This window comes from Fundulus heteroclitus, chromosome 15 (assembly GCF_011125445.2).
Source record: "Fundulus heteroclitus isolate FHET01 chromosome 15, MU-UCD_Fhet_4.1, whole genome shotgun sequence".
NCBI classification, from domain to species: domain Eukaryota; kingdom Metazoa; phylum Chordata; class Actinopteri; order Cyprinodontiformes; family Fundulidae; genus Fundulus; species Fundulus heteroclitus.
Window position 1 is genome coordinate 23,865,626 of NC_046375.1, and position 23,430 is coordinate 23,889,055.

The 23,430-nt window shown below is 44.3% G+C and overlaps 1 protein-coding gene across 1 annotated transcript in view; it reads left to right on the top strand.

Moving 5' to 3' along the window:
• Positions 1 to 22,817, top strand: part of elp3 (elongator acetyltransferase complex subunit 3) — a 39,169-nt gene extending 16,352 nt beyond the window's left edge. The window contains exons 9-16 of the mRNA XM_012851887.3: positions 66 to 192; positions 15,140 to 15,333; positions 16,965 to 17,055; positions 20,942 to 21,007; positions 21,121 to 21,348; positions 21,443 to 21,524; positions 21,990 to 22,109; positions 22,309 to 22,817. Coding sequence (XP_012707341.1) covers positions 66 to 192; positions 15,140 to 15,333; positions 16,965 to 17,055; positions 20,942 to 21,007; positions 21,121 to 21,348; positions 21,443 to 21,524; positions 21,990 to 22,081 — 880 coding nt within the window. The 3' untranslated portion in view covers positions 22,082 to 22,109; positions 22,309 to 22,817. The remainder of the gene's footprint in view (positions 1 to 65; positions 193 to 15,139; positions 15,334 to 16,964; positions 17,056 to 20,941; positions 21,008 to 21,120; positions 21,349 to 21,442; positions 21,525 to 21,989; positions 22,110 to 22,308) is intronic.
• Positions 22,818 to 23,430: the final 613 nt, after the last annotated feature.

The window sequence follows — 23,430 nt, forward strand, 5'->3', positions numbered from 1 at the left end:
GGAGTTTTTCTGACTCTGATCAAATAATCCCTGCGGGCTTTCTCTACATTTCTCCTTTCTTTAAGGGGCCACACTGTGCGAGCTGTGTGTGAGTCTTTCCAACTGGCAAAGGACGCTGGCTTTAAAGTTGTTGCACACATGATGCCAGACCTGCCCAACGTTGGCATGGAGAGGGACGTGGAGCAGTTTATCGTAAGCACTTCTTCATTTTAAGACAATATTCTCTGGGTATGTCTGCACCAGCTTTGCACTTCTGGATACTGTGCCCATTCTGGTTCAGAAAACAGCTCAAGCTCTGTTACAATAGATGGATTGCATCTGTAAACATGAAGTTTCAAGTGTTACCCCAGATTCTCAGTGGGATTTAGGTCTGACTGGGCTAGTCCCTCAGTTCCAGTCCAGTCCTTGGCGGCCTAAGAGATTCTCTTCCAGGATGGCCCTGTATTTACCGTATTTTCCTGACTATAAGTCACACTTTTTTTTCATAGTTTGGCCGATCCTGCGACTTATAGTCAGGTGCAACTTGTACATCAATTTTAAATGGTAAATCATACTGATCAACATGAACCAAGTAGTAAACATTACCGTCTAATAGCCACAAGAGAGTTCTCTAGGCTTGTGAAAACTAAATGCTGCTCCTGGACCACTTAAACATTAACTTCTAGCCAACAAAGACTGAACACATGTATGTATGTTGTTTCGCAGTTTCAGTCTGTATTCACACAGCAGAGTGTTGCGTGGTGCAGCTGGAAGGACCCAGACCGCGACAGCACCCCGTCATAGGGCGGTCCCTGAAGCTAATAACGGTTAGCGCTAGCTTACAGGTTTGTTGTCCGGCCGTTTTTGCTCTGAAACATCCGTGTCGTACTGTTAGCTTAGCACGTAACACTGTTCCGCTTACAGTCTAATTTCAGCGTTTTGACAACGGGCCGTAACGCTGTAATGCGCTGACAAGAACTCTCCAGGTTGGACTTGTTATGCTAATATACCCATTCAGCCTTCCATATTATTCAGCCGATCGTGGATTGTGACTTATAGTTCCAAAAATACGGCAGCTCTATGCAGCTTTCCATAAACTCTGCCCCGATACCTTGTCACTTTTGAAGTAACTCATCCCACAGCATGATGCTGCCACTACCGTGTTTCACTCTGGGCAAGGTGAGTTCAGGGTTGCAAAGAGCTGCCAGATATAGCTGTGGCGCTAATAGGCTAAATTAAACACAGAGACATGTAGTTGAGCTTTGTAACATACATGCTGTTAGATAATTATCTTAGTCAATCTTGGTGCTGGTAAATTGAAAACCCTCAAAATGTCCTATGAAGAGAAGGATGCATTTTTACACAAAATAAACCCATAAAGTTCTTTCGAATAAATTCAGGATAATTTTTGCTTCCAGTGACTGGAGACATTTCCAGCCCAAGTCTGAACAAAGCGTGGCTGCTTTTTGTTTGTTCGCTGTCTTCGATAAATCTGTGTGGACGTTCTCTCAAATGGTAAAAGTCAGATTTAATGATAGAGGTGTTCTTGCGGTAACCACCAAATGAGGACAAAAAGGAGGACAGACTTATTAAACTGTCTGATAATGCAAACCTTACCTCATGTTCTAAATCCTGGGCTTAAATCCACTAATGAACGCGGGCTTGCTGGTCGTAATTCACAGTATTTCTACCAATAATTTACATGTTCTGAAATATTGCAAGTGGTTATTTTTCATGCCCAGGACGTTCCTAATAGAAGCAAATGAATATGACCATGATAAATAATGGTGAGAGGCTGAGGACAGAGAGGACGGGATGTTTGTCCACTGCTGGGACCACATTTGCTCCCACCTCTGGGAAAGACGCACAAAAAGCCTGTAGAAAAAATCCAACCTTCATTATGATCTCCTTTCTTTAGCAGGATTGGATGTCCATGAAAAAAAAATATTTTGAAAACCTCCCCACTTCCCACACTAATTGCCATGTGTGCTTTTAACAACTTGTTTCTGACAACAAGAGAGCATTTAGTGTACTTCACCATTTTCCAGGTTGGAGCATACAGATGTTGTGCAGGTATAATTATCTGGTATGAATATTAGAAATTCTGGTTAAAATCCTAATTATTATTTCTAATTCCTAACCAGAATCATCCACAAAAAATAGATATTTAAAGGACGTTAGGGGATTGTAGTTATTGGGCTACTAACACTTAATATTTATAATTAATAATTGGAATGAATAATAATCAATAACCACAATTACCAGAAGCTTTATCATATTCAAACCTGTGGTGGATTTGGGTTTGTTTAGCCACTAGTAAATGTAAATTATAATTTGCCGATTGATAACTTAACTAAATCACAACATTATCAACAGTTAATAATAATAATAATTAACCCCGATAATAATAATGAAAGGGGACATATTCTTTACATTTAAATCATTCAGATCTGGTCTATAAGCATCAGCAACGCTTCGGTCTGCATTCCTTGTTGTTGCCCCACAGCTCTAGCCTCGTGAGACCATCCTGATCTCGCGAGCTTTCAAGGTTTCACTCGCAGATCAGTCTGGCTACTCTCCGTTGAAGAAAATTTGGAGCCGTTCACCAAACGAACGTCCAATCAGCGTTGGCTTTGAGGCGGGTTGAGGTGTGACGCAACGGGAAGCGCGTCAGTTCAGTCTAAAGAACATGGCGGCTTCAGCCGATGAAACTAGCGTTAGCGTGGCTATCGAGCAAGTTTTATCGGAATTACAGAGTATTTCTTTGCTGAGCTAACGAGCCTTTACCTGCAGCAGCAAGAGTAGCTTGGCTTGTGGTTGTGTTTTCGTCGTCGCTCTGTTACGAGTGACGACGAATCTGATTGGTTCATTTGGCCCGTCTATCACCAACATAGGCCAATCAGCTAACCAGTATTTTCGCCCCTTCCCAAAATTACTTCAACGGAAGGTTTCCAGATGGATATGCGGAGCAAATCTATCTGGCGGAGTCAGGTTACCACAGCTCCTCTTTTAACCCTGTTCTGAGGTGTGTCTGAGGGCAACTTGTTTTGGTGTTGTCTCTTTAAAGTGGAACTGACCCCGTACCAGAGCCTTACTGAGTCCAATCTCATGCTTGAATAATGTGCCGAGAGGAGACGGTGCCTGGCGTACCAGGAAATGTGCAGGGGGGTGAGGGCTGGCCGTGGTCTGGCCTACTAGTAAAAGCTAAATAAATGCTAATGAATCGCTAACCTGAAAAATCCATAGAAGGACCGCAAAACTCACTATTCACACTCCAACTCGCTACAGACGCACAAGACGGAGCTGTTTTTATACCCCGCAGCGGTAGTTTCTCCTAGTGACGTCACAAAATGCTTTGAACCAATAGCAACACTGGTTCGAAATTCAATGCAAGACGCCCGCTGAACCATAGGAGGGCGCCACAATGACGGTTTTAGACACAGATTTCAACAAAATATGCAGGCAATTCTCAAAAATAATCACCACATGTAGACAGCACTATCCACCTTATTTTCAATGGAAATACGGAGACAGTGAGTTGAGGTTTTTTTGTGCGAGACTTCCGGTCAGTCACTTCCTGTCACTGTTTAGCTGGCTAAAAAGCGATTCATGCAGCCACTTCGTACCAAATTACTCGTCATTATGACTTCGAGGAAGACCGGGAGCGTTTGTACAGGTAGAGGCTGTCCTAATAACGGGTGTACAAGAAAGGTTAATGTGGAGCAGGAGTGTTTTAATAATCGTCCGTGTACAAGAGCTGTGGATGCGAGGCGCCCTACTTCCTTTAACACTGATACTCTTAAAAAAAATATAGAAATAAAGTTACAGCTTCAGTCTAAAGCTAAGTTACATTGTAATGTGACAAGCTTGTATCAAGAGCTCTGAGACCACACATTAGATTGGTACAATTTCAAACTTCTAGCCCAACATTAAGTAGGCAGAATGTTTTGATATGTTATTACAACATCCGTTCAATCCCAAACATTTAGCACTGCTATTCTTGTAAAATTAACTGACCAGCAATCTAATCACGAGGCAATGGCCAGTATGTCTTTGAATCAGATGATTCATTAGCCTACCTTCCATAAGATCACCATGACTGAAGGACTTCCCCTGAACCCACAACACCAGAGACTCCGGCCTTCTCGGTAGTGCCGGCTGATGTAGTCAGGATCCACACAGAGTGAACGTCGGGGTTGCTTTGGCTTGAACGAACATCAACCTCCATGAATACCAGGTCATCCATGTTGCTATTTATTAACACCGAGCCAACTTTTCCACTGTGGAGGTTCGCCTCTGTAAAGTCGCACTGCAGAGCCATCCGCACCAAGTGACGACACAAAATGGTTAAACATGTCCTCGTACGTTATATGAGACCATTTCTTCATGTCATCCTCTCAGTCATGAATAGTTTGGTGGTGTGGCACTGACCCGCCACTGCGATCGCTCAGTAATTTTTGGAAATGTTGCCGCGACAGTTTATCATTTCAGTCAAGCTAATGTTATTTTACCTAGGGAAGTGCCGCCCAAAAAAACGGAAGTTGGACCCAGAGTTACTTCCGCATTCGAAAATAAGGTGGATAAGACAACCATGTTAACAATTTATTAGCAAAAAAAAAAAGTTGATTTAGATTTACCTTTTTAAGACTTAAGGGAGGCACATCACAACCCGCCCCACTCTAGGTCACACAGAGCGTTCCACTCCACCCTGTTCAGCCACTTTTCTATTATCCTGGTTGATAGTGTAATGAATTGTGTGGGTTAATACAGCCAACAGCCTAACATTTTCACTTCTCCACCTGTAGCTTCGGCATCCTTCAGCCTGGACTGAGTTTGGCATGGCGGATGGTTGACTTTGGATGGAGCAATTCTGTGTTGATCTGGCCACATGTTTGGACCATTATCCCACGTCACGATCTGGCTGTCTACCAGATCTTAGTTTAAATCTGGTATTCCATGAACTCTTGCTGCCGTGCTCTCTTACTAGCTTCCCAGGGCTATTGAACAAGAAACCTCACAGATCCTTTACCACACAGGGTATGAGGTGCCTTTCTACATCTTCAGCTTTTACTTGGCACCAAAGCCACCTGTTGCTAAAAAGCTCAGATTTAGTCCTGTATGTGACGAGCTCCATTTAAAGTAAAAGCTGAGTTGCGCAAACACCACGAACCCCTTACGTCCTTCTCTTTGTACCTATTGTCAAATCTTCCAGTCGGGTGGACGATGGCTAAAAGAATTTAGCCAAAAAAACTTCTGCTTCAATTACATACGTTTTGAAAGAATTGTACTTTTTCCTGATCTTTAGTGTGGGTGCTTATAAATATAGTATTTGGTTTGTGCCCCAGTTTCAGTTTCCTAAGTCTAAAAACATTTCAATGCTCCCCCCCCCAGCTGAGTTTAAGGGGACTAAAGCGATGCTACCTTTTGAAACAAACAGCAAACAAACCCCTTCCAGGCTAAAAATAGCAGGAAAACCAGGCGTCATGTAGATCATTAGGTTTATTGTTTGTGACATCCATAATCATACCTTCTTGCTTTAGTCGGCATCAGAGTGCGTCAACAGCTCACAGCGGTGTAGCAACAAGTAAGTCGCTTTCTGAAAATAGCAGAGCGAAAAGCTGAGGCAGCGGCGCCGCAGCCCGAGCTGTGATGCGGCTCGGCGCAGCATCCCGTCAGATGTCTCTCAACAGCGGGCCCGCGCTCTCGGCTCTGATTAGAAACAGCTGTAATGTGAATGTGCCGAGTCAGACGGGGCCGCCTCCTGGAAAGCCTGACTGTAGGATGTAAATGAATGCTCGGCTTCAAGCTGCGGCCGCTTCCGCCTCATTTGGGGGATTCCTACCGATATACAAATAAAAACTTGTAATTAAAAGTAGCAAGAACGTTGTTGTTTGTTGTAATTATTGCAGGGGAGATTTTACACCCAAAATGTCAGTCATTTCCTCATTTGAATATGTTTTATGTTAATTAAACCATGTTTTTATTTGTTTGTTTGTTTTTGGAACAGCTGGGTCTCCAAATGGTAGCAATCCTGGGGTAACATTTTCCAGACATGTTTAACTTGAGCTTTTCAAGCGTAATTAAAGGCTAATTTAAGTAACGTTGACAAAACAGACCAGAATATTCCTACCTGATGCGGTAAACTCTGTTTCTGTCTAGAAAGCTGACAGACTTTGTCGGTTGTGCGTGGATCTTTGTGTTACGCTCTGATTGTCTTTGAACTGAACTGAGCAGTGTCTGTAAACCAGTATTTTAACCGCTTGAGGCAGAGAGCTGTGTAGCACTCTGGTGATTCTCAGGGTTCCCACGGGTCCTTGAAATTCTTGAAAGTTTGTAAATCTGAAAAAATAAATTCAAGGCCCTTGAAAGTTCTTGAAAACAGCCAAAAAACACCTTGTCCTTGAAAGTCCTTGAATTTTTTTTGTGGGGTTGAAAGTTCACACGGATGACGACTCGTGTCATTATTTTACTACCACACGATCTTTTAAAATTATGTTGATTCCGCAGACTTTTAATTTGCAAAAGTACGTTCGCTCTTCTTCATTAGTTGGTAGGCTATGGTTTAGGCCTACGTGCGTCCAATAGGTTACATTCACGCAGTGTTGCCAACTCAGCGACTTTGTCGCTATATTTAGCAACTTTTCAGGGTCAAAGTCAAAAACTAGCTTAATCAAAGATGAAAGTAAAACAAATTGATATAATTCTGAACATCTCAATGCTGCACTTTTTTCCATAAAATTCCATGAAACGGTAGGCTAATGTACATCTTATATGCAGTGTCCGAAATTAACTTTGTTATTCACCGGCCAAGTTGGCCGGTAGATGTAAAAATCAACCGGCCAGGCATACTTTTTACCGGCCAAAATATTAATTTTGACCAGACCTCAACTTTTATAAAAATTAAGAGTGAAATTATGTTAATTATGGGGGGCGTGGCTGACTGGAACCTGGAAGAGAAATCTTTGTTTCCTGAATTAAAAAAATAAATATATTGTAGTTGATTATAAAAGACACAATATGAATTATCAGATTCACATCCAGCCGATAAAAAACACTACAGATTATCATTATTCTATCCATGTTGGCCTTATTTGTGAATGAGGCAGAGTTTCATCAAGCCTGTATGGTCAGTGGGGGTTCTAGACCAAATTTAGCAGGGTGGGTCAGGGTGGGGCCAGTGTTTTTTCACAGGGGCACAGAACAAAAGATTGGGGGGGGGGGGGGGGGGGGGGGGGAACTTAACAGGTCAACATTTCATCGTTTAAAATATTAAGTAAGCCAAAGAGCCAATTGTGGCTCTGGAACTGCAGGTTGCAGACCCCTGATCTTTTCTCAATACAGCGGGAGCTTAACGTGAAACAGCTTGATTTTAATTATTGTTATTTTTTTTTATATTTATTTTTTAATTATTTTGTTATTTTATTATTGGGTAAAACCATAAACGAAAAAAATGCAACTGATCCAAATGACCAGTCAGTCACGTTATCTTTGTCAGCATTTTATCATCCTAAGAAATTTAACATTGTGTTTTTAGTAAGTGGCCATAACAGGGGCCAGGAACAGTTCTACATGGGCATAGGCCCCTGTTGGCCCCTGTCCAGAACCGCCCCTGTGTATGGTTCAAATTTTTCCCCTCAGCTGCAACACTTAAAGCACTCAGGGTTCACGCTGCGTCTTTACGCTGATCTCGCTGCTGGATTTTACCCTCGTGCGCTGCGCCCCCGATGTTACAGGTTACATGTAACGTAATTTTGCGCACCTGAATTCAAGCGCAACGCACCACGCCCACCGAAGCACCGCTGGTTCTGTGTCGTTAAAAACAAAAGAGCATGAAAAACAATTACCGACTCTCCTACTGACTTTAATTGGGACATTTTGGTACGAGTGGAAGGACATTAAACGTAGCGATTCACGTTTTGAAGGCTGGCCGCTGATAAAAGCACCTTGCTCCGAGAGGGGGGGGGGGGGGGGGGGGGGGGGGGCGCAGTAAGAGCGGTGAAGCACAGAGCCGCAGCGCAGGTAGTTAAAAAAAAAAATCAGAATAAATAAGAACGAAACTTATAAACAGACTAATTGGCGTTTTAGACTGTATCTGGTTAGCAGATCTGTTTTCTGATCCAGCGTTCAGCCATGACTGGTTCTGAATGTGAAAGAAGCTGAACCAGCACCGCAGAAGGCGGGTCTAGACTTAGCTCTGGATGGACAGAGCTGTGAACGGATCGTATGGGTTTTGTTATTTTTATGTTATTTTTATTTTATTTGGTACAAACATTTACTCGCCATGTGGCAGCTAGCCCTCTGAAATTCACTCGCCAAACGGGAAATTTACTCGCATTTGGCGACTGGCGAGTGTTAATTTCGGACCCTGCTTATATGTAATGTAGTATGGCATAGCCATGTACTGTGCATATAAATGTAGGCTATGAATATAATCAATATCAATGTAGGCTATAAATTAAGTCCACTTTCTTGCATTGCTTCTGACCCAACAACTTCTATGCCGTTTAGTCTTTTATTGAATTTGCATTGTATTAAAATATGATAACCTATTCAGCGGTCACAGTAGGTAAATGCCGCCACTTGTTGTCCTTGAATTTGATGTTCACCAAGGTGTGGGAACCCTGGATTCTGCTTCTGATGGTGTGGTTCTGTTTGCCCGATAGAAGCTGCTCTATAATTTCATAGAGAGGAGTCCCTGAATATATTCGGTATGGCGGTATGATATTAGGAAAATATGCGATAGTAAGCAGTCTAACTGCTGGGAATAAAGGTTTTGTTGATAAAAGTTGCATAAATGCATCTTCTGCTATTGGCGCAAAGATGCAGTTTAGTTTTAGTTTCTGGATGACTTTAACAAATCATCTTATTAGCATAAACAACAAGCATCAGCAAATATACTGCTAAATAAAATCAAAGGAACACTTGAAAACAGGTCAAATCCTCCTGGATATCCGTTATGATCCACGTCATTAGATAAAAATTAAGATTCTCAGCCTACAGAGGGCTAACCTGTAAAACTGATGTGGTAGGCTAGTGAAATTTTCTGAAATATAATTTTAACTACTCCAAATGATACTGATCAGCTTGTAGGCATGCCTGACAACGTTGGGCCATGCTCCTGATGAGGTGGTGGATGGTGTCCTGGGGTCTTCTCTTCCCACACCCTGACCAGGCCATCTCTGAGCTCCTGAACAGTCTGAGGGGCAGCATGGGGGTGTTGAATGGACCTGAACATGTCGTCACAGAGATGCTCCATTAGGTTTAGGTCATGGCAGTGTGGAGGCCCGTCAGTGGTATCAACTCCTTTATCTTCTGGGAACTGTCTGCATGAGGCGGGTTATCGTGAACCAGGAGGAACCCAGGACTCTAAGGGTGCCATTGCTTATCCCGTACAGGTCTGTACGTCCCTCCATGGACATGCCACTCCAGACTTTTGATGTTGGCAAAATTATTTTGTAGGTTATAGAATATAAGCTATAAGATTCTGCTGCGCTTGCTTTACTCCTCCTGCCCCGGAAGAAAAGCAAGGCCAGCCTTCTTCCGACCTGATTTAGGTTATTAAATGCAGCACGCTCCTCTACGTCTAGAAAGCTGAAGTGCCCTTTACCTTTTCTTTTTTCCCTTCATTAATGGTTCTTGGTTTGAAAATAGCAAAAGAGTTCACAGTCTGCGATTTTAGGTTTAGACGAAACGTCAGTGTTGGGAAAAATGTGCTTTCTGTACACAAGGAAAATGAAAGGGATCCGTTTGATCATTAGCACCAAAATATCAATCTTACAGAACTGTGGCGAAAAGGTTTATGATGAATGTAAAATGCCCAAAACATCCAGCAAAGATATTCTCATTTGCAGATATTCTCCACAAACTTAGTAAACGCCTAATATTAACTTTTCATCTGCGACGAACAGATCCAATCTTTGGTAAATCACAGACGGTCTGGCCCACTAAACGCAGCAGCAACGGGGTTTCACACTGCAGCCTCCCTGGAGAGAGCAGCCTGTCTGCGGGTCTCTACCGCTCCAAACAAGTCCGAATACAGAATCAGAACTAATAATAATAATCCTGATGAACTGACTGCACAGATGACGTTTAGAGGTGTACTTTCTCCCCTAAAAACATATTGAAACTACTTTTTTCTGATAAATTAAGGGTGTAAAACTATCCATAGGCTTGTAAATGCCTCATATTCTCCGTACTCCCTCCTGTGGCGGACTGTTTAGCAGCTCACAGTCCCGCCCACTGAACAAAGCCCACTGAAAAGTCCTGCTCTCAGACCAGGACCTGTTTTCCTGCTACAGTAAAGCCCGGGGAAAGTGAAATCTCCCAAGTTGAAACGCTAGACTGGGCCTTTGAGGTTTAATGGAAAAGGGCCTGTTGTCTTCTTCAGTTAGCAATGGTTGCCTTAAAAGAACAGTCGGCTGCAATCTTCAATCTGCATCACAAAGCCTCGTGTAAGAAGCAGTGAAAGGAGGGTTCAGGACATCCAGGAGTCTGCAGCGTGCTGCAGAACAGTGGATCCAAGCAAAATGTGATAACATTTTATCATTGTGCTGCCACCGGTGCAGTGGCTGCTCAGCATCCACAGCAGAAGAATGGGAGGGCATCTGGAGATCATTTTTCCTGCAAAGAAAAGGTGAGAGCCACCATGAAGCCTGTGTTATTTGGTTACATCTCCAAGGAAGCGGGCTTGCTCACCTGTCTGTTCAGGAGCACCACCATGAATAAAGAGTGGGATGGGAAAACATCCCACTCACCCCTAACCACCCAGGAACTATCTGGTGTTGAGCCGTCTAGTGTTCACCAGAATTGAGTTCTGTGTAACAAGACAGGTTTGATGAAGTAGCTCAAAGATCAGACCGCTGAGATCCTAGACCAGAGGTCTGCAACTCCAGTTCTCCAGGTCCAATGTCCTGGAACGTTTGTCTCTGCTTCCAAACACCTGAGTCAAATAATCCGGTCATTAGCAGGACTCTGGAGAACTAGACTGAATACTGAGGAGGTCATTCAGCCATTTGCTTCAGGTGTTTTCGACCAGGGACACATCTAAAGGTTCCTGGACATCAGACCTGGAGAACTGAAGATGAAGACCCCTGTCCTAGACCAACAGCCAGATCTAAACCCAGCTAAGAAACTGGTCAGTTTGAAAAAAAGTCGATAAATAGAAGGTGTCTTCACGCAAAGTAGAACGCTTTAATTGTATGAAATGTTTAAGTTTTAATCGGTATACAATAGAAAACAGATCTTTGCATGTTAAAGTGAACTTTGCGTGAGCTCCAAACCCTTTGATGGAGGCCGTGTGGACAGTTAACCATCAGTGGCCCACATGCTGAGTCACAAACCGGAAATAAAGACAAATTAGCAGCCTAAAAATAGTTTGAGAGAAGCCATAAACAACATCCTGTGACTTGTTCATGCATGATGTACACCAGTTTGTTGTAGAGCCACCATGCCACTTCCTTCAGAGCAGGAGATTGAAGTGCTGTGAAAGTGTCTGCCTCCTCACAAATTTGTCAGATTACCTCTGGTTATGTCCGTGTGTGTGTGTGTGTGTGTGTCTGTGTGTGTGGTGAAGCGGTGTCGGTGGACGTGTGTCTAATAGTAATAAGAAGGGTGGCTGCAGGTCGGCACACTGCGGGGAAGCAGATTAAAAGTGCTTTTGACCCTCTTCCTTCCCTCTCCTGTAGCATTTCCTCTGTCACTTGTCCTCCAGACTGATTTTCATCCCCCGACTCTCTGTATTTCCTCTCTCCTGTCTCTTTTGTTTGCAGAGTTTTCTTTCTCCTGCTCTCTCTGTCCTTATCTCTGCCCTCCTCCAGTTGTAAGTTGTCCCTCCCGTTTCATCAATCTCCTCGCTCTCGTCCCTTTGTCCTCTTCCAATCACGTCGCCTCCCTCTCTGCAGCTCTCCCACTCCTTTCCTTTCAAACTGACACTTGGATTATACAAGTTGTGTGCTCTTCAGTTTGGTCACAAATGTTCAATGAAGTCATGTAGGATTTGGAGTCTGCTGTAAATGTAGCAGCCCACCATTATATGCCGGGCATCAAGGAGGAGCTGACAGGTTGTCAGGGGAACCAAATTAGCCCGCGGCGTATGATTTCCAAGTTCTTGTCGCCGATGTCAAACGGTGTGGGTAACGTAGAGGGAAGGTGAAAAGATAAGTTAACATGTAAACTTTTAATGGTTTTAGGTCATTTCTATTCTACTCGGGGCATAAATAGCACAAATGCATAAAAAAACACCAGATTTCCAAACATTGAACTGAACTGGTTTTTATTTTTGGAGTTTAGAGAATTGAATTTATGTCTCTGCAGTTTAAAAGGGATGGTTTGGCTAATTTAAATCAAAGATTGAGGGTTTTATGGGGTAAAGCAGGTTCATTGTGCTAGGTCCCCGGTTCAAATCCCACAGACTGTCACCCTGGGTCCCAGAATGCTCCCTGGGCGGCGCACATTGACAGCCCTGTGCTCCCTAGAGATGGATTAAATGCACAAGACAAATTTTACAAATAAAGATTCTTCTTATTTTTTAGGTGAGGTAAAGTTATCAGGAGTCGTTTCCTTACCTGTTGTAGTGGGATGTCATGTGGCGTAGAGTTTGTAGAGAAGTAAAATGAAACTGTAGAAGGCTAACAGCTAGCCTCTGTTTCAGCTAATTATAGCAGTTTGAAACAACTCCTGCTATAAATGTTTATATCCCAGAGATACAATGCTATATCAGGGAATATTGTTGGAAATGATCCTGGCGAACTGATTGGTGGGAGCAGAAAAAGCTCCTTCTGAACGGTCTCTTCTGAAAGGGTGAATATCCGCTAATGGATGAGAGATTAATCTGTTCTTATGGAATTATTGACATTTGCACAAAACCTCACTTCAGAAATTGAAACCAACGCTTTCATTGGATTACCTTGCATAGACTCATTCCTGCATGCCAAGTCTGAAACAAGGAGAAATAAGTCTGGTAATCCTAACTAGTATAAAACACGAATCATTTAGTCTGATCTATTGTCAGACAGTGAGAGGGAAACACGATAAATTTGTTTTATAGTGTATTTAACAAGGATGCACGACGCAGAGAAAGTGATGCAGCGCACGACTGTGGGAGCAGAGAAGCAATGGTCGGCCATATTTCAGCCCAAATATTCCTATCCGTGCATCCGTACAACTTCTACATCTGATTTCAGCCGTGGCTGTTGATTAGGAAAGGTCCTTAAACTACGAGGCTGTTTTTTCTTTACAATGCTGTCTCAACCTTTTCTGACTTTATATGATGTTGAGCAGCTAATACAACAGTAGCTGTCCTTCAGTCCTCCTGCAATAGTTGATCATGAGATTTTTGAGGCCTCTTGAGTTCATCTTGTCTCTTCTTTCAGACATCTAGAGAATATATACTATCTACACTGCAAAAAAGGATCTAAAAATAAGTAAAATGTTCTTAAAATTTGTGTTTTTGTCCTTGATTTGAGCAGGTAAATAATATCATCTGCCAGTGGAATAAGTATTTTGACCCCTAATATAAGATACTTAGACATCCTGCACTTGAGATAAGATGATGGAGATCAGTTCTTCTTATTTCAAGTGCAAAAGTCTTATTCCATTGGCAGATCATCTTATTTACCTGATCAAATCAAGGACAGATACACTCATTTTAAGAAAATGTTACTTATTTTTAGTTCTGTTTTTGCAGTGTATGTAGAATTATCATTGGACATCGCTCATGTTTGAATAATTAGACTTGGCTGGTTCAGAATCCTTCAAGTGGGGAAAAAAAATTCTTCAGAATGTATTTGATGTTCAAGATTAATTTAAACGTTTTGACTTTATCAGAGAACAATTGGGGGGGAAAAGTCCGACTTAACCTAGAGTTTACATTCCAGAATATTTGCTCACCTTCTTTTCTCTCCTCTCTCTCTCTCTAAAGTCCTTGTGTAACAAGTTCTGCCTCTAAACCCGGCAACCATAACCGGCTGCATCAAAATCCACTTAAAATGCTGCGAACACCATGGGATAGACATTTGTTTTCTCAATATTGAGTAAGATGTGGGCCGTTAATTTTAGCCCGACGTTCCCCAGCATCCTGCACTACGTCGACCGCAGCTTATGGTAAAAGGATTACGGCGAGAACAAACAATGCATTCAAGCATCAGAAACCCATTCCAGGCCATACATCAAGTCGCTGTTTGTTAGCGGTGTCTAATTTGATTTTAATGGGAAGTAAATGCCGCCTTCATGATGTAAACAGCAGCTGAGATTACAGTAGAGCGCCGTTTGTTTGCTTCCGAGCGGGCGCTGCTCGTCCCTTCTTTGCGTGAAACCGATTCGCTCGGACGGGCTCGGGTCTTCTGCCTTTTTGAATGCGTGACTCGGATCGATGGCGAGGAGCCGCTTAGGACCTGCAGAGGGCAGCAACAGGAGAACTCTGCATCCTCCCGGTGTCCTGATAATGGCTTTCGATTGCCACCTCCTGCCAACCTGAGGCCCTCTCCTCTCTCTTATCTCGCGTCCCAGGGGTAGGCCTCGCTAACGCGGCCCCTCTCTCATGCCAGACAGGAGCAGTGAAGCACAATCGTAAATGGCAGCAGGTGCAGAATCTTGAGAATAGTCCCTAGATGGGTTGTTATTTGTCTGATTAGCTGCCCTCCCCCCACCCCGCCCCTCCCCGTGGGTTCACTGCAGGCCCATGTGGAACACGTCTTCATGTGATTAGAAGCCCTGACGGCACAGAGATGAGAAGAAACTGATAACGCGGCTTATTTTTGGTAACTTGCCTCCATTCCAGAATCCAGATCTTCACGGTCGTGATTGTGATAGCTGGTGCAGAGGGGAGGAGGATGACTGGAAGTCTCACAGATTCCCCCCCCACTGCCACGATACGAAGCCGTCTCCATGATCTGAATAACCGAGCTCCGCTCCGTATGAGCCGAGCTATTTGCTGCTTTCAGCTCAATGAGTCCGGCTCAGTTGAGCCGTCCCGCCCTGATTTGTTTCATCTAGATAATAGATCACATCGCATCCGATATTTTTCAGCTCCTCCGCCTTTCCTCTGCCTCATCTCGCCTTGCATCTCCAGTAAACTAGTTCATTGTTCACGGTTTGTTACGAGGCAGCGACTAGGCCTGACGTGTCCTATATTCTGTTCAGAAGTGTCCGTGTCTTTCTGCAGGAGTTCTTTGAGAATCCGGCGTTCAGGCCCGACGGTCTGAAGCTCTACCCGACCCTGGTGATCCGAGGCACCGGTCTGTACGAGCTGTGGAAGACGGGCCGCTACAAGAGCTACACGCCGAGTGCCCTGGTGGACCTGGTGGCCCGCATTCTGGCCCTGGTGCCGCCCTGGACACGAGTGTACCGGGTGCAGAGGTGAGGGACCTGAAAGCTGGCAGCCTTTCAACTCAGATGTTTGAAAAGTGACTAAAAAGGTGAAGGCAACACCAGTCCGTTGTTAGCTTGCCGCTAGCCATGTAGGGGCTGCAGCAGGCTGTGGTGAGATTAGAGCAGAACTTCACTTGTTGGCCTACATGCAAAGAAAACCAACCCTGGACTCACCGTCCCTACAGCATAACATGGCGGTGGCAGTGTCATGCTTCGAGAAGGTTTTTCTTCCACAGTGACATGAAGGCTGGTCAGAGTTGGTGGGAAGGGTTAGAAGGGATCGAGCTGAAATCCAGGGAAATACTGTTAGCTGTAAAAGTCAGCAGAACAATATGTGCACTGCAAAAAAGGGAACTAAAAGTAAGTCAACTTTTCTTGAAATTAATGTATTTTTCCTTGATTTAAGCAGGTAAATTTGCCAATGGAGTAAGATTTTTGCACTTAAAATAGGAACATTGCATCTGTATCATCTTATTTCAAGTGTGGGATATCTAACTATTAGCCTGGGTGCCATTCCGAACTTAGTCCCGCCCAGAACGTTTTTGGTCGGGAAGTTCGGTCTGGCATTGCTCAATAGTAGCGCGAGTATGCTCGCCCAATATCTGGCAGGCCAATCAAATTGTCAGGGCGGGCTTTATACGATGATGGACAGATGATCAACAGTAACGTAATCAACCACGTCACCAAAGCGCGCTTGGGTTGAATTCGTTTACAATAACGATGGCTGCCGCTGGAGAGTTGAGGTGTGTAGATTCTTCTATTAGGTCTGTTCTAGAAGATATCGACAGGTTCGTGTGTTGAAGGACTCCTTGGATCCTTACATTCTTTTTGCAACACCGGCAAAAATCGTTAACGCTCATCTTCTTATGCTAGGCTAACCGTTGGGTTCCGTTGACAACAACTATGCGTCGCTAAACATACGTCACACACTCCGTTGCTCTTATTGGTTATAGGTCTATTCAATTGAGTGAAGAGGAATTTTTTTTCCTGGTTCGTTCGAAACACGCCCCATAATCACAGCTCTATGGAGCAGTATCAGACTCAAATTCTGACTAGAATTGAGTATGACCATGTCAGGCTATCTAACTATCTTATTTTAGGGGTAAAAATTGGCAAATAGTCTTTTTTAGCTGCTTAAATCTAGGAAAAATACATTAATTTCAAGAAAATTTGACTTACTTTTAGTTCCCTTTTTGCAGTGTATACAGCCAGAGCTACCAGGGAACGGCATTAAAGTAAAGCTGTGCTAGAATGGGCTAGTTAAAGTACACACCTTTATCTAATTGAGAGTGTTTTGCTTTAAAGTAAAAAAATTAAAGTAAATATTAGCAAAGCAGTTTTGCTAAATGTTCTTGATTTGTCTTCTAGGTGTTTTTTTTTTTTTTTTTTTACAATTGTGTGCTAATGCGTGTTGCTTTTTTCATATAAAATACTTTTAGGTTGGTGGTTGTAAAATGACAATGGGAAAAAGTTCAAGGTGTATTGATCCTTTAGTAAGGTACTGAAAATGCGATCTAAGCGGAGGAGTAACTGTACCCTAACTAATTAAGCAGTTTTCTGCCGCTCCTGTAACATTTTCTGCTCCATCTCCCTCCTGGCTGTCCCCACCGGCCCATCAGGGACATCCCCATGCCGCTGGTGAGCTCCGGTGTAGAGCACGGCAACCTGAGGGAGCTGGCGCTGGCTCGGATGAAGGACATGGGCACCGAGGTGAGACTCAGAGGCTTTTGGCCGTCGCCTTAAAGGTGGGATGTCAGCTTTTTTTCAGCTAATAGGCTTTTCCAGATGGTTTGCGATCCATAAAAGGTTCCAGTGGCGGCTACCAGCAGACAAGCGGCGATAGTCGGAGTCGCTTTCATTCATGACAGGGAAGGATGACAGAGTGAAGAGCCTCTCAGGTTGAAGACTGTTGGAGCGCAGAGTGAGTCTCCTCCTTCCTGCACGTCTAAGTGGGAAGTAGATTACAGCCTCAGCGACAGGAGGCAGGAAACCTCTCAGCTTCCCTCAGAGATGCACGACAAAATCTACCCTCAGATAAAAGCTGCGGGGTCCACAGCGCCCTGTTGGCGTCTGATAAAAACAAGAAAAGTAATAGTAACAAGTACAAGTTCAGTGCTTTCTTCGTTTTGTACTGCAGCATCTATTCCTTTTTATGCCCCGTTGCATTTGAATACAGAGTGGCAGAATCTGCCTCTGAGCCGCGCTGCGTTCGACGGCACACATCCCACCGCGTACAGCAAACCTGTTGTGATGCAGAGCAGAAATCCTCCAAAGTCTGACCCAGTTTCCTCCCGCCTCTTTCTTTACGCATAGCGTTTCGCCTGATTTGGAGCTTTTATGTGTTTATCTGTTGCCATCCAGGCAGAGAGGAAAGTTCTCCTCTCTGACTTCAAAATAAATCTAAAAAGTGGCCCTTTTTTTTTTCCCCTCTGGAAAGTTGGTACTTGTCCTTGAATCAAAAAACCTTTAATGTTATGGTCTGTACGATTTTAGACCTGGATGGGCACGAGGGGTTGTCATGGTAACAGCAAACAGACACCTTTTGTTTGATCCATAATCCTCCTCTATCATCACACAAGGAGCCATAGGCCTCTGATGTCAGTCTGAGACGCTGTAAAGTTTTAGGTTTAATAAATAATACTGCCTCACTGTAATTTTAGAGAAAGATTTGGAAGTTGACATAAAATCCTTAAGCTGTTCAGCTCACCTCTATCGTTAACCTCACAGCATAATTGCCTTTCAGCGTTTTCAGAAAAGGAAAATAAAACTCTTTAACAAGCACAATACAGCTGTTATTGATTTTGTAACCGTAAGCGAAAGTAAACTCAGTTCAATTTAAATGTTTGGTGTAATGTTATGTGATTTCTTCATGGATCTCCTGTACCGGTCCGTCTTACAGCTGATCTGGATAAACCTCTGACTGGACACACTCTGTTGTAGGACAGACTGATGAAGAGGAGGCTCAGGGTTGTCCATAATGGTCCTAATGTTATGAAAAATCATTCTTTGCAAAGTCATCTCCAGAGGTTGTAGAAGCTTGTTGATGTTCTACAGGTCAGTTGTTGTGATGCTGCTACCCCAACAGATGATGGCAGAGGAGATCACTCTCTCCACCACAGACTTACAGACCAGCAGCAGCATGTTGCTGCAAACCCTGAAGGATCTAAGCTTCCTCAGGAAGTACAGTCTGCTCTATCCCTTCTTGTAGACAGCTTCACAGTCCAGTTTGTTTTCCAAGTGAACATTGAGGTATTTATGCTCCTCCACCACCTCCGCTTCTTCTCCCAGGATGGTAATCGTGTTGGTATTGTTCCCATTTCTCCTGAAAATCTACATCTTCTTAGTTTTATCCACATTCAGAATGAGATGATTGTTTCCACACCATGCCACAAAGCAGTCCACCAGCTCCCTGCACTCAGATTCCTGTCCATCTCAGGAACTCTGTCTTGGTAGTCTGAGGTGTAAAGAGTGAAAATGAATGGTGAGAGTACAGAGCCCTGTGGTGCTCCTATCCACATCAGTCATGAGTTTCTGACAAAGCAAATCAGGCTGAACTGTATTAAATGCACTGGAGCAATCAAAGAACATAATCCTTACAGTGCTTTCGGCCTTGTCTAAATGACAGTGGGCTTGTTCAAGCAGGTGAATGATGGCGTCTTAAACTTTAGCAAACTGCAGGGGTCCTGATAGCTGCTTGTTTGCTCACTCAGGTGGGCCAGCAGGAGTCTCTCTAGAACCTTCATGATGTGGGATGTCAGGGCAACAGGCCTGAAGTCATTGAGGATGGATAGGTGTGTTTTCTTTGGTACCAGAACAATGCAGGAGCAACACTGGAACCTTCTGGGTCCGACTAAGGTTGAAGAGGTGCTGCAAAACCCCAGAGAGATGCTCTACACAGGCCTTCAGGACTCTGGGGTAGACACTATCTGGACCTGCAGCCTTACTCCGGTTCAGTCTCTCCAGCTGCCTTTTCACTTGACTTCTAGAGACAGACAAGTGAAAGTTTTGTGCCAGAGGAGGGTGTGATGACTCTTTGGCTGTAGGCAGGAGATAAGGATGCTGAGCTTGCTGCTGAACTGAACCTGTTGAAGAATGGGTTCAGCTCATTGGCTCTCTGTTCATTCTTCCATCTCCTCACAAGTCTCATCTTCTTCATCCCTGACCACACGTCTCATATATTGTTCTGCTGAAGCTTTCTCTCCAGCTTCTTCCTGTACACTCCCTTGCTTTCTCTTATCTTGACTTTAAGTTTCTTCTGTATACTCCTCCGTAATTCCTGGTCTCCCTTCCCGAAGGCTCTTTTCTCAGTCAGCAGGTCCTTCAGGTCACTGGTGATCCAGAGTTTGTTGTTGGAGAAGCATCTCAGTGTTCTGGTGGGGATGCTGTTATCCTCTCAGAAGTTTATATAATCACACACCCAGTCACGGCATTGACGTCCTCTCCATGTGGCTGGCACACAGCATCCCAGTCCCTTCCGTTATTGACTAACTAAATGGGTAGCTACGGTTTTCCACAAAAAAATGACTTTGACTAAATATGAAACGTTTCCGTTCAAAATAAAATATTATTTCTATTTATTGTATAACAATAATATTTCTAACTTTCTTACCTCAGAAGACATTATGCCCCACAACCTGTGAAGTCCTACTGGTTAGCCTTTTTCCCTCTTCTCATGCACATGCATGACACTGGTGTCATTTCAACTTGTCGCCAGAGGGGGCAGACGTCAGCAAAAATCCTGCAACGTCCACAATGCACCTTTAAATATGTAGCTAAATGTTTGATGTGTCACAAGTAAAACAATGAATAATAACTTGGATTGGTTGAAATAAGTCTGTCTCGCAACCAGCGACGCACCAATATAAACATTTTAGGCGAGTATCTGATATTAGTATTGCTGCTACCAATGTTTACCAATGTTATATATTGTCTATTTCAACAGTGAAAAAAAACAACCACACTGCTGACATTACTCCCCTACTTTATAACCCTGCACTGCATTACTATCACCATCTCATGCTCAAATAAATGGTCCTCACACTGCCCAGAAATACATAACTAAATGGCAACAAGAGGGAAATAAACATGGGCTGTTGCTATTGGCCCAGTTTTACTTATCCAACCGGTATGTTAAAATATAACATTGGCCAATACCCATTTTAATGCCAATATATTATGCATCAATGCTCACAACACGCTGGACTGTCATCTGTTTAAGTGTACCTGATTATAGGTTTTTCATCAGGCTCCATTTCTGCATCAGAGAACAGCGGTACGTCTTGCAGACCGACTGAATCTGAGCAAACTCACTGTGAACAACCTTCTTTGCCACGGTTCATTCTTGAAGTTAGAGAAAAAATTGGGATTTGCTGCTCACCGGTCCAGCCCTCATTCCAGTCATGAACAGACCAATTGATGCATTCAGGCACCTTTTAGCCTTGTCCTTTGCAACTTCTGCTGCTGTTCTAACTAACTGGAAACACCTTCCCTGCATTTCTAGAAGAGGGCTCTTTGTTAGCACACCTGTTAGTGGACCCGATGTCTTGAGATATTGCATCCTTAACCTTTATCGGTCCATCTGCTGCTCTGTCTGCAGTGTCGAGATGTAAGGACCCGAGAAGTTGGCATTCAGGAAATCCACCACAAAGTCAGGCCTTACCAGGTAAACCTCACAGAGGAGAAAGATCCTGTCAAAAAATGTATTTACTCTGCTTTGAGTGAATGCTGGTATGTCTCTGAAACCTGCATTCCCGCCTGACCTACACGTCCGTGCAGGTGGAGCTAGTTCGGAGGGACTACGTGGCCAACGGCGGCTGGGAGACCTTCCTGTCCTACGAGGACCCGGAGCAGGACATCCTCATCGGCCTCCTGCGCCTGCGCCGCTGCTCCCCTCAGACCTTTCGGCCGGAGCTGAAAGGCGGAGTGTCCATCGTCCGCGAGCTGCACGTGTACGGCAGCGTGGTCCCAGTGAGCAGCCGCGACCCCAGCAAGTTCCAGCATCAGGTGACGGCATTTACGCCCGAAACCGCCGCCCCCGGGCCGCATTACAGCAAACTCCTGGTGGTGTTTTAATGCTCCCCGCTGTCTCCCTGTGCAGGGCTTCGGTATGATGCTGATGGAGGAGGCTGAGAGAATAGCCAGAGAGGAGCACGGCTCAGAGAAACTGGCCGTTATCTCTGGTAAGAACACAAGCTGAATCGGTTACCTATAGTCCCGTTTATAATCGCCTTCAGTTCTTTAGTGGTTCCTAAACATCCCGACTAATTAACAGTCTAGGTCAGATGGATTTAGTTGGGTGTTCCAGCAGAGCAATGATCCCAAAGAGGCATCCAAACCGGTTAAAACAAGCTAACATCGGGCTTCTGGTATGGCCCCAACCTCAATCCTATTAATAAAAAGCTGGGTCTGAGGCAGGATGCCAATCAGATTATGAGAACCCTTCCAGTTTTACCAAGAAGATTGGTCAAACATCCAAGCCGAGTTATAGCAGAAGCTTGCTGATTGCTTCAAAAAGTAGCCCTGCTCTCTGTACAACTAGACACTTCTGACTGGAGCGGTGAGCAACTAGTGGTATGTCAGTCTAATGAAGGCTTACCGTGTCTTTAGTGGGAACACCGTCTTACCTTCACCGTCTTCTTCTGCAGGTGTAGGAACCAGAAACTACTACAGGAAGATGGGCTACGAGCTGGAGGGGCCGTATATGGTGAAGCAGCTGTACGGCGCAGGACTGGACTGAGCCCAGCCACGCCGTTCTTATCTGGATGGTGCATACAGAACCACATATACATACAAATTATCATTTTTTTTTTCTTTCTATTGAAACAATAGTACTGGGAAACAATCGGTGCCGTGTTTGCAGAGAAACTCTCCCAGCAGCATGGAAGGAGATAATGCTCGGGTTGTTTCCACAGGCCATTCATCTGCTATTATCTGAAGCTGCTGCATTCGCTCTGCTTTATTCAGATAAGGAGGCGCGCGAGAGGACACGGGGAAGTGGAGCTATTTGGGACAAAGCCAGCCTCCTCCGGTGGAGACTTTCCACATCAGAGGCGAAGGCGGGCCAGACGGGGGCGCTGACATCTGACATCTGAACCTTTGAAGGGCCTGACTTTCCTCACCGGTGACCTGCATTTAATGTCAAACAAGAGACCTACAGGGGGAGTTCTGATTTGACTTGAATAATCCGCGTTTGTCTGGGATTACAGTCACGGTTTCAGTTAATCGTGTTTATGTTGCAATCGTGTGAAAGAGCCCCCCCCTTGCTGGAGTCGAGCGTTCCTGAATGGACACCAGGAAATCCTCGCCGTAATTGAAAGATTGGAAACTACGGGGCGGGAAACGAGTCTTAGCGTTACATAAACTGCTTTTTAAACCCCGTCTCGCGTAATCGGGTTTGTTTCTTGTCTGTCACTCGTTCTGGAAGTATCCTAACGAACGCTTTCTTAAAGAATAAAGTATTTTTCAGTTATATCTGTCTCTATTTCAGCGTGTGACTCTTCCTTTCAGAGCCGTAAAGAGTGGCTTCGGTGGTTCCCAAACATCCCGACTAATTAACAGTTTGGGTCAGATGGATTTAGTTGGGTGTTCCAACAGAGCAAAGATCCCAAAGAGGCATCCAAACCGGTTAAAACAAGCTAACATCAGGCTAACAGCTAACAATAAATACTTTATTCTTAAAGAATAAAGTATTTTATTTAGGTATATTGTTACCCTGTGTCTATTTCAGCATGTGACTCTTCCTTTCAGAGCCGTAAAGAGTGGCTCCTGTAATGTATTCCACCAGGTCAAGGGTGCCCGGCCCTTCCAGGGGACCCCTGATGATTGCCCTCTGAGCCTGTTTACCTGCCTCATTTGATCCGGCCTTTCCAATTACGTCTCCATCAGCCGCCTGTCTGCTGAGCTCGGACTGAGGGCTGCGTTCAGCGGCGCCGTTACTGCAAAGGATTTGTCATCTGAAAAATAGCCAGCAGTAAAGGACAAAAAAGCCTGGTATAGATCCCAGCTCGGTGGGGGGGACTGAAGCCGAACGGACACGGCTAATTTCCTCGCCCGGCCCCCCCCTCCCCGTGCTGCTGTTGCAGTCTT